We start from the raw sequence: 11901 nt of genomic DNA, 5'->3' as shown, positions 1-11901 counted from the left end.
AGTCGGATAACCGAAAAGTATGAAAAAATCCATTATTAGTGTAGTATATTATTATATCCCATGTAATTAGTATATTAGTATATCGCTATTAACCTACTTCGTGTTGAATTTTCATCAATGTTAAGCCTAACAAAAATTTTTAAAATAATAATCGTTGCTATTGTATTGTTAAAAATTAGAAAATTAAGCCTCATTTAAATACTGGCTCCCTTTCATGGTCAAATGAGTGTTGCCAGCTAAAACACGTAAAAATAATATTAAAGTAGCCAAGACATAGCCAAATATTGTAGCGCCACATCACTAGCGGACATTTGAAATTTGCCGACTAGGACGGTCGGTTAACCGAGGTGTCGGTTAATCGGGGATCGGATAATCGAGGCTCTACTGTTTTTCTATTTTGTATTTTTAGTTTTTCCTTTCATCATTTCCTTTCTTTCAGTCACCTGTAAAATTTCTTGATTTTGAAAAGTCAAGTAAAATTAGTTTCAAGGAAGAATTTAAATGAAATTCGAAGCATTTTCATTGAATTATGAATTATTGACTATGATATATATTTGTAAAAATAATTTGCATTTGATATATAAATGAATTTTTATGTCATCATATTGTATAAAGTTGAAATATTTTTCTTGTTTATTGAATGCAATCTGGAATTTTCTTTTGATTTCAGGATTAGAAACCATTTCTATGAATTATGAAAATTAAACAAAATAATTTCTTTGAGAAAATCCAAAATATATTTTATGCATATACTGTATTTTGGATTTAATGTTAAATATTTATAATAGAAATTGTCATTTCTAGTTTGAAGAGTTGGTTTGAAATAACAAAAATACAAAAAAAATGGCTTCACTTTTGTCAAATTCCAACACCTTCACCCCTTATAAAAAACAAAAAAATGTTTCCAGGAACAGGAGAAAACAGGTTGGCACAGGAGGTGCTGAAAGATGATGTTTTCAGGGAGAGAGGAATTTTGGGTGCGGGGAGGAGAAGAAGCTATCTAGTGGATTGGTAGAGAAGGCAGACTCTGTGGTTGATGGTTGAGGGTGTCATTCTTCTATGTTAAATGTGTTTTTTGTGTCAAGAAATAAATATGTTTACAAGGTTCTAGTGCATCGTCAGACTTAATTAATGAATCAGAACTATGGTCTCTCACAACTTTATAAAAAATATTTATTAAAATGATAAGTTGGCATATAAAAATTGCTGCATTTAATCACTAAAAGCTTATTAGCTTAAAACTTTAGGCTTTCATATTCTCTTTTTTTTTTTTTTTTTTTTTATATATATATTATACATTTGCTTTTTTAAGTGAATTATAAAATTAATTATCTAATAATAATATTACAGCCTACATCTGTACAAACAGAAGTTGTATTCTGTAACAGAAAGACATCAACAGAAAATGATTCTGCTGAATATACTAAATATGCTGTGGCGGACTTATATGCTTATGTACAAAGTATGCCTGATTCTGCAAAAAAAAAGAAATTTTTGAAACAGGTAATATACTAAGGGGTACTTAATGATTTTATACATAAGAAATTAAATTTTATAGTTGACTGAATAAAAAAAGCATATTAATTACAATTTACATGATGCATTTTGTTATGGAGTTATTTAGTATTATACACTGGACGACAAAAAAAATAACGCACCATGAAGGACTTGTTAGATCTGAATAAAAATTGATATGTTGCATCATCTTAGCTGATTATAATTTTTATCTTTACAAACTTCATATGTCAAAAAATTTTCAGTTTTTCACACAGTAATGGATTTTGTTTTTACTTTTTATTNTTGCTTAATTATACTTAACATTTTGAAAAATTGCTGGTGCAAAAATTCTTTACACACTTATTTGCAATTAAAATATTTACAATTATTTGCACATTTACAATTTATTTGCAAACAAAAACAGACAAATGACATATGGATTGCTGCTATATGTCAATGAAAGTCATACCAAATGACAACAGCCCTCTTGCAAGAGCATAGTTTAAAAGAACTATTCCAATACGTTTTTATTACAGTAATAAACACAATTGCTGAGGCAGTTAAGGAACCAGCTTACAGCTCTGGGAATCTGTAATTGAATCCAAGCAGATTGAAATATTCCAGGGGTATTTTGGAGGTGGTCTGTCCTGGATTTGTTGGGTTTATCTATGCCAACCAGCTGTCCCATTGTGGGCCTGGCCAAATTGAAAAAAGACCTCTCAGTACCCACAGAGTGGAAAGAATTAAAAAAAACAGATCTTAGTAAATCATCTTTTAATTTTCACATACATAAAAAAAAGTTCTTTAAAATAATATTATTTTGTTATTATTTGTAAAAAAAAAATATTTACATTATATCAAATTGACTCTTATTATATTTCAAGTTATAATAAAATCAATAAAAAGTATGTTTAAAATGGCAGACAGTATATTTTACAATTTAAAAATGGAAGAAGCTAAGTTATATTCACTCTCTTCCTGTCCAATCATCAGCAAAAAACAGTCTTTCCTCTCAGACAACCTTTTTATTGAGGCTATGCCACTGAAAATTATGTAAAATGGTTTTAAAATTCATTGGTGATAAGCCGAAACATTTTAAAATATATATGTAAATGGGACAGGATGGGAGTGAATGTACTTAGTTTCTTCCATATTTTAAATTGTAAAAAGCATGTTAAATAATGAACATATGAAATAAATAAAAAAACTGTGCAATGTAAATATATAGGAAGCTATGGTAGAGTAGACATAATTTTGCAAATAACAGTAGTTTTAAATTTTTGTTGAATTCAAACAGAAACACATCATGAGTACATTAAAAATTGAAACAAAATTATTTTTTTTATTTTATATAAATAAATTAAATGAAATAATTTCAAATGATTGGATGCACTGTTGCTTCAAATAGCAATAAATTTATTTAAGATTTTAATTCTTTTTTGCCTCTATGCCTTTACTTTTATTGATGTTTGATTATATCCTTGTCTACTTTGGACTTTGTTTATTAATAGGACTTATTATTTCTGACTAGAATCTCCTCAATTTGCTAAACAGAAACTACACCAGTGTAATAAGTCCTATTAATAAACAAAGTCCAAAGTATATTGATGTATATGAAAAATCATTTCAATCCAAATCAGTTGATTTTTCTCACAGCTATTAAACACTAAGCTAGATGACTCAAGACTTTATTGTAGCATATTTAAAATGTATTATACATTATTATTTTTTTTAATCTATGTACTGTACTTGTGTGAACATTACAAAAAACTTTTAATATACTTGTAAACCTATATGAGTAGGTGTTACAATGTAAATATTGTATGTTCTATTTTTTTATCAATATAATTTAAATTTGTATTATACAGTTATATTGCACTTGTACAGTACTCCAACCATATGAGCAAGCTGATTTGTAGTTGCCATCACCTTTGCAGCTTGTGTATAAAAGCTAAAATTACAGTAACTTAAACTGGATGTAACAAGTATAAAGTATGATTTATTGATTATTGTACTTGAAGATTGGAGTATTTTTGTGTTTTTTGATGTATGTTATAGATGTAATGGTTTTTTTAATCCATTTGTTAAAAATTTTTTTAAGATTTTATAATTGTATTTATATGGAAAATGTTGAATATATAACAGAGTTTCAAATCGTTTTTCTTTTTCCAATACATGTAAGTAAGTATACAAATCATATTGTAAAAATCTTAATAAATAATTACAACAATGTCAAGTCTTATAATCATATCCTTGTTTCCAATAGCACGGAGGAGGAGCTATAAAGTCACAATAGCCTGAAATGCATATGATGTATAATACGTTTTAAGATGACCAAGACAAAATCTTTCTCACCTATTTCTAGCTGTATATATATAAGTACGAATGTTTTCGGCCTTCTTCAGGTACGCTGTAGTCTGTTAGAGCGTCAGTAAGTGTACCTGAAGAAGGCCTATTAAGAAGGCTGAAAACGTTTGTACTCGTTTATAAACGGCTAGAAACAAGTGAGAAAGGTTTTGTCTTGGTCATCTTAAAATAGTTCTAGCTCCAAATGCATAGAAATATGCTACAATAAAGTCTTGAGTCATCTAGCTATCAAGTTATTTTGTAACCTAAATTTTCAAATCAGCTTATAAAATGATTTGATAAAAATCAGATATATAAGTTTATTCAGAATTTAATAAATTATTATAATTATTATAAATTACAAAAATATTTGAAAGAAATTGCATATTTTAATATGTATGCAACCGGATAGTTCAAATATTTATTCTTATGTTGGATGGCCAGATGGCAGTTACCAGCAGTAGTCCATAGTTCTGGGAATCCAGGATTGAATCTGGTGAGCAACCCCAAAAATTTTTCATGGGAGATCTCTTTCAGATATATGGGCTTTATTCTTACCACCTGGTCACTCCATTGTGGGCTTTGTCAAACCCATTACAGACAGAGAGAAAAGACTCTCCACCTACAGAACAGAAAAAGTCAAAAATGAAAAAAATATATTTATTTATTTTTATGTATGTATAGCCTGTTTCTTTACACATGTTTAAAATTTATATTAACCAGGTCGGTAGGTTACTCAATTGTTTCCATTATTTTTTTAGTGTTTAATAATTTATTAACAATTATGGATTTTTCAATTTTAATTTTAAAATCATTATTATAAAAACATTTTTATTTTTACTTTAGTTTGATAGTTACAGTTGCTTATATAAATGTAAATTAATATTAAATACTTCAAAATGTACCAATTTTCTTTAATATTTAATGCATTAAAATTATAAGGCTATTTTGGTTTTTTACATATTGTATATATATTATTGTATACATATATTATTGTACACAATAATATACATATTGTATATTATTAGATATTGAATATTGAGTTTATTTATTCAGGAATATTGTTTTATTCAAAGTTCATTTAAATATAAACCGTAGTAATTTTTAATATTTTCAAATACAATAAATATATGGACAATAATAAATTTAAACTTTATATAAAATTTACTATATTAAAATTAAATAAAAATTTTTAAACATGCATTGTGAATTCAAAATTTTTATGTAAAAACATGAAATTAAAATCTTTAAAATTTATTAATTTCTTATTGATTTGAGTTACTAAATTATTGTTTCTTTTTTTTTAATTAGTTTAACAATCATAATTCAGTTATTAATGGAATAAATTCTCCATCACAATCTCTGAAAAAGATTTTGAAGAAAAAATTGTTTGGTAATAAATTTAAGGTAAGCTGAATTAAACTATAAATTATTGTATCATTACAATTAATAGTAAATGTTAAAATATAATATTATATATTTGTAAAAAAATAAATGTTATGTATTTTTATTTTAATCAACTGCTTCTGCATTAATTATGAATAGAAATGTTTTAACTCCAAAATACAAAAACTAAATAGAAAATGCTTTTTATGAGTAATAATGTACAAAAATTAACATTCTAGAGTTTTGAACTTAAAACTGTTCATCATCAGATCACAGTTTTATTACTATGGAAGTGAAGGAACTAAATTTTGTATTAATTATAGTAATTTAAAAATGTATTATTGATTGACTATAAACAATTTTAATAAGATATAAAACAAACTTTAATGAAGATACATTTTATAATAACTTTAGTAGTTTCATTTTTAGTGTATAAAGCTGTATCCAATTTATGTATTCTCCATCTTACAAGGTAGTTAGGTTTGAAAAAGTGCTGTGTTATGTGAATCTGGGCTATATGAAATGAAGGACTAATACAAAACATAGGGTTAGGTTTCAAAAGTTATCAAAAGTATAAATTGTAAAACTTTATAAGCTCACGTAAGATGCCAAATATATTATAAGGAAGAAAGACTACGTATACACTTTCTTCCTTATATCAAAAGTATACTATTCTTTTTTGTAATTAAGAGAAATATGTTTATTAAAGCAGTCAATAATTAATTAATAATCACAATCAAAATTATGTATATATTTGCATGTATATATTAATTTTCCTTCACTGCTAAAAACTGTTAAACGAGGACATTTTCTTTTTGACGAAATATCATAAGCTTTCATCTGAGCTTTCATGTTGACCTTAATCTGAAGTATCAGCAACATCTTAATTTTTCTCTACTTTTTTCATTTTCATTTGCATGTGTTTGCCTAAGAGATCTTTAAAAATTTAATTTTTTTTTTTTGTAGTAACTTTTAATTTAATCTATAAAAACAAAACACAGTGTCAGTATTTTCGGTTTATTTAGAGCACTATTTCCAACATCAGTGATACCTAGTTTAAAGGAAAGCTAGGACAAGAAAGAGGAAAAGTTGTACAATCAGTTCTCATTACAGAAAACAGGACAAAACGTGCAAAACAACATTAAAAATTTCAACATTTTAAAAACCATGGGCAATTATGAAGCAACATGCATGCTTACTTGAATAAAAAAATATTGAATGATGGTATTTGCACTTAAAAATTATGACATTTTGTACAGGGCTGTCTCCAATTCTCAAACTGTGTTAGAGTGAAACTATGTTCTAAGAACACTGTTATTTGTGGGATTTCCTAAATTCTCAAACAATGTTGTTAGAGGGATAACTGTTTTATTTTGTTGATTTTCTCTTTCTTTCTTGCTTTCATATTTTTTTCACATTTTAATTTATTATTTCAAATTAGTTAAATTGTTTAAATGAAAACTAATTATTTGATGATAGTGTACATGTATATATTATTATTATATATATACTAGCAGGTGGGCCCGGCATTGCTTGGGCAAAAGTAATGATAGTGAATATTAAGATTATTACGTTATAGTCAACCTTACCCGTTTTCACAGAATGCAAGAATTGGATCCTCCGTTTCCAGACTAATTAGAGAAATTTTACATGGGTCTAAAAATATCTTCAAAAACGAAAACCAACTGCACTTTCTCTTAAAATGTTGCTTTCTCTTAACAATTCCATTGTTACGTAACACGTCCATTGTTGACACTTCCATTGTTAACACTTTCATTGTTACTTACTTAACACTTCTATTGTTGATGGAAGTGTTAAGCTTAATCCTGTCCCTCTCCCCCAGGGGGGCATTTCGAAAAATCCCTTCTTAGTGTGCGTTTTCGTGACGTACCGTAACTGTGTACTAAATTTCAGCTTCCAACTCTTAACCGTTTGGGCTCTGTGCTTATTATTATTATCAACTCGTCTCGATTATATATATAGATATATAAATTTTTTGTTTCTAATAAGTTTACTAATTTTAATGAAAACAGTTTAGAACTATTATAAAATTTTTATAACTAATTTTAATATTAATATTGGTAGTTTGGAAAGTTAACATATCAAGAATAAAAAAAATATTTTCAAATAAAATTATTCATTTTTGAAAAACTTTAAATTGGCAAGGAATTTTTATATTACACTTGAATATTAANTAGTATTATATAAACAATTTTTATTTAAATCAGTAAGTTTAGCATATTTATTTTTATAATGATCTACTGTTTAGATAAATAAATTGTTGAATTATTAATGTTTTACAATTACATTAATTTTGTTATCTGATCATTAAACAGGTTTACTGTATGTTTATTCTAATAAATATACTTATATTAGTCTTTTCACATTCTAGTTGAAACAGTTTAATATTTTATTTGTATTAAAAATAATTTACTGATTTTATTTTAACAAATGGAATGGAAAGATATCACATATATATTAATTCTAAAGAACTGTATTTATAATTTTTTTGCATGAGTTAATTGTAATGTTCAACAGATGCCATAAATGTTCTTGAACACGTGTAATTATATGTTACTATTTTAATTCCATAAATTTTTAAATTATTATTTCAGTCTTTAATATCAAAATGAACAAAAAACAATCTTGAATATTAACTGTTCTTTATAATGAATTTATATCATTTGTTAATACATCAATAAAGTTGATTACAATGACCAAACAGGAATTTAATTTTTTTAAATATTTTGAAATACAGAAGTTTGTTTAGACAGATACTTTTATTTGAAAATAAACAGAGTGGAATTATCACTGAATACATTGCCAGTTTTAAAAAATAAATATACTTAAACTAAAATAAAATATTTTCAATAAAAAAAAATGACAATTATGTGAAATGTAGGAAGTATAATTTATATACATAAATATATAAATATTTGTAAACAAATATTCACTCTACACTGTTTAATAGTTTTCTTCATCCCTAATAACTTTTTACATGTAATAAAATTTCGTTAGTGTGTTCTTGTTTGTGTAGATGATGAAATTTTTCCAATAGTTTCTATGTATTATGAAAGTCATATAAATACTGTATAAAGAAATGTGTACTTTAAACAATGAAGCTAGATGACCTGTCTTGCTAGAACTTGACTAATTAATTATACAGATGTGTATAATTTGGACTAAAGGTAGGCAGTTAAACTGCCATCTTGTATTTAATTTTATAATTAAAAATAAATAAATTTCACTTAGAATATTCTAGAAAAAAAGATTGATCCAAAGCAGGACTTTAACCTGCAACTTCTGTTTACCATGCAGATGTGTGGCCAGTTATACTAACTAGATCTCTATCTGATCTTTGCTTTTGGCCAATTAGTTTATGAGATATATAGTCACTCACTAAGTCAGTTGAGAATGATCTTAGGTCTATGGTCTTCTATGGTATTAAGAAAATACACTGCTTCTTTTAAAGAATGCACTAAGAACATTCAATTAACAGTTCTTTTTGTTTTTCTAAGCACCTTGGCATGGTGTATATAACTTATATAAAATTACAAAGAACCTAAGCCCAAATTATAGTTATAATCAAATGCTGAAGACAAATATATTGGATAAAAACTTGGCTAAAGAATGGGGCTTAACCAATACCTACTTTTAGTCCAGATTATTTGTGTAATACTTGTATAATTAATTTGCAAAGTTGTAGTCTGATAGGTCATCTAGCTTCTCTATTTGAGATTCAATAAATAAATATAATGACAATTCAAGTTTATTTCTGTAGCAATAATTTTTTATTTTTATTGAAATTTTATTTTCATATTTTCAGTAAAACTTTCTTCCCACTGAAATTCTGAAACAGTATCACTTTTTATATAAGATTCAAATTAATAAATTTAAAATTGTAATCTATTTTGTACTTTTTTAATACTGTTTCATAAGAATCTTACATCAAGATCTTCATATTTCATGTATTTTAAAATAATATTATTTTGTTATTATTTGTAAAAAAAAAATATTTACATTATATCAAATTGACTCTTATTATATTTCAAGTTATAATAAAATCAATAAAAAGTATGTTTAAAATGGCAGACAGTATATTTTACAATTTAAAAATGGAAGAAGCTAAGTTATATTCACTCTCTTCCTGTCCAATCATCAGCAAAAAACAGTCTTTCCTCTCAGACAACCTTTTTATTGAGGCTATGCCTCTGAAAATTATGTAAAATGGTTTTAAAATTCATTGGTGATAAGCCGAAACATTTTAAAATATATATGTAAATGGGACAGGATGGGAGTGAATGTACTTAGTTTCTTCCATATTTTAAATTGTAAAAAGCATGTTAAATAATGAACATATGAAATAAATAAAAAAACTGTGCAATGTAAATATATAGGAAGCTATGGTAGAGTAGACATAATTTTGCAAATAACAGTAGTTTTAAATTTTTGTTGAATTCAAACAGAAACACATCATGAGTTCATTAAAAATGAAAACAAAATTATTTTTTTTAATCTATGTACTGTACTTGTGTGAACATTACAAAAAACTTTTAATATACTTGTAAACCTATATGAGTAGGTGTTACAATGTAAGCAATAAATTTATTTAAGATTTTAATTCTTTTTTGCCTCTATGCCTTTACTTTTATTGATGTTTGATTATATCCTTGTCTACTTTGGACTTTGTTTATTAATAGGACTTATTATTTCTGACTAGAATCTCCCCAATTTGCTAAACAGAAACTACACCAGTGTAATAAGTCCTATTAATAAACAAAGTCCAAAGTATATTGATGTATATGAAAAATCATTTCAATCCAAATCAGTTGATTTTTCTCACAGCTATTAAACACTAAGCTAGATGACTCAAGACTTTATTGTAGCATATTTAAAATGTATTATACATTATTATTTTTTTTAATCTATGTACTGTACTTGTGTGAACATTACAAAAAACTTTTAATATACTTGTAAACCTATATGAGTAGGTGTTACAATGTAAATATTGTATGTTCTATTTTTTTATCAATATAATTTAAATTTGTATTATACAGTTATATTGCACTTGTACAGTACTCCAACCATATGAGCAAGCTGATTTGTAGTTGCCATCACCTTTGCAGCTTGTGTATAAAAGCTAAAATTACAGTAACTTAAACTGGATGTAACAAGTATAAAGTATGATTTATTGATTATTGTACTTGAAGATTGGAGTATTTTTGTGTTTTTTGATGTATGTTATAGATGTAATGGTTTTTTTAATCCATTTGTTAAAAATTTTTTTAAGATTTTATAATTGTATTTATATGGAAAATGTTGAATATATAACAGAGTTTCAAATCGTTTTTCTTTTTCCAATACATGTAAGTAAGTATACAAATCATATTGTAAAAATCTTAATAAATAATTACAACAATGTCAAGTCTTATAATCATATCCTTGTTTCCAATAGCACGGAGGAGGAGCTATAAAGTCACAATAGCCTGAAATGCATATGATGTATAATACGTTTTAAGATGACCAAGACAAAATCTTTCTCACCTATTTCTAGCTGTATATATATAAGTACGAATGTTTTCGGCCTTCTTCAGGTACGCTGTAGTCTGTTAGAGCGTCAGTAAGTGTACCTGAAGAAGGCCTATTAAGAAGGCTGAAAACGTTTGTACTCGTTTATAAACGGCTAGAAACAAGTGAGAAAGGTTTTGTCTTGGTCATCTTAAAATAGTTCTAGCTCCAAATGCATAGAAATATGCTACAATAAAGTCTTGAGTCATCTAGCTATCAAGTTATTTTGTAACCTAAATTTTCAAATCAGCTTATAAAATGATTTGATAAAAATCAGATATATAAGTTTATTCAGAATTTAATAAATTATTATAATTATTATAAATTACAAAAATATTTGAAAGAAATTGCATATTTTAATATGTATGCAACCGGATAGTTCAAATATTTATTCTTATGTTGGATGGCCAGATGGCAGTTACCAGCAGTAGTCCATAGTTCTGGGAATCCAGGATTGAATCTGGTGAGCAACCCCAAAAATTTTTCATGGGAGATCTCTTTCAGATATATGGGCTTTATTCTTACCACCTGGTCACTCCATTGTGGGCTTTGTCAAACCCATTACAGACAGAGAGAAAAGACTCTCCACCTACAGAACAGAAAAAGTCAAAAATGAAAAAAATATATTTATTTATTTTTATGTATGTATAGCCTGTTTCTTTACACATGTTTAAAATTTATATTAACCAGGTCGGTAGGTTACTCAATTGTTTCCATTATTTTTTTAGTGTTTAATAATTTATTAACAATTATGGATTTTTCAATTTTAATTTTAAAATCATTATTATAAAAACATTTTTATTTTTACTTTAGTTTGATAGTTACAGTTGCTTATATAAATGTAAATTAATATTAAATACTTCAAAATGTACCAATTTTCTTTAATATTTAATGCATTAAAATTATAAGGCTATTTTGGTTTTTTACATATTGTATATATATTATTGTATACATATATTATTGTACACAATAATATACATATTGTATATTATTAGATATTGAATATTGAGTTTATTTATTCAGGAATATTGTTTTATTCAAAGTTCATTTAAATATAAACCGTAGTAATTTTTAATATTTTCAAATACAATAAATATATGGACA

The 11901-nt window shown here is 25.9% G+C and overlaps 1 protein-coding gene across 2 annotated transcripts in view; it reads left to right on the top strand.

The window, feature by feature from the left end:
• The window catches only part of LOC111619472 (rho GTPase-activating protein 19-like), a 23960-nt gene extending 21838 nt beyond the window's left edge, over positions 1-2122 (top strand). Inside the window, exon 5 of one of the 2 annotated variants that reach the window (XM_023361198.1) lies at positions 2034-2122. In XM_023361198.1, coding sequence (XP_023216966.1) covers positions 2034-2092 — 59 coding nt within the window. In that variant the 3' untranslated portion in view covers positions 2093-2122. The remainder of the gene's footprint in view (positions 1-2033) is intronic. The other variant, XM_023361197.1, reaches the window with a different exon arrangement.
• Positions 2123-11901: the final 9779 nt, after the last annotated feature.

Source organism: Centruroides sculpturatus, unplaced genomic scaffold, assembly GCF_000671375.1.
Source record: "Centruroides sculpturatus isolate CEXI.00-Female unplaced genomic scaffold, Cexi_2.0 scaffold166, whole genome shotgun sequence".
Taxonomy (NCBI): Eukaryota; Metazoa; Arthropoda; class Arachnida; order Scorpiones; family Buthidae; genus Centruroides; species Centruroides sculpturatus.
This window is presented reverse-complemented; position numbering and strand designations above follow the sequence as displayed.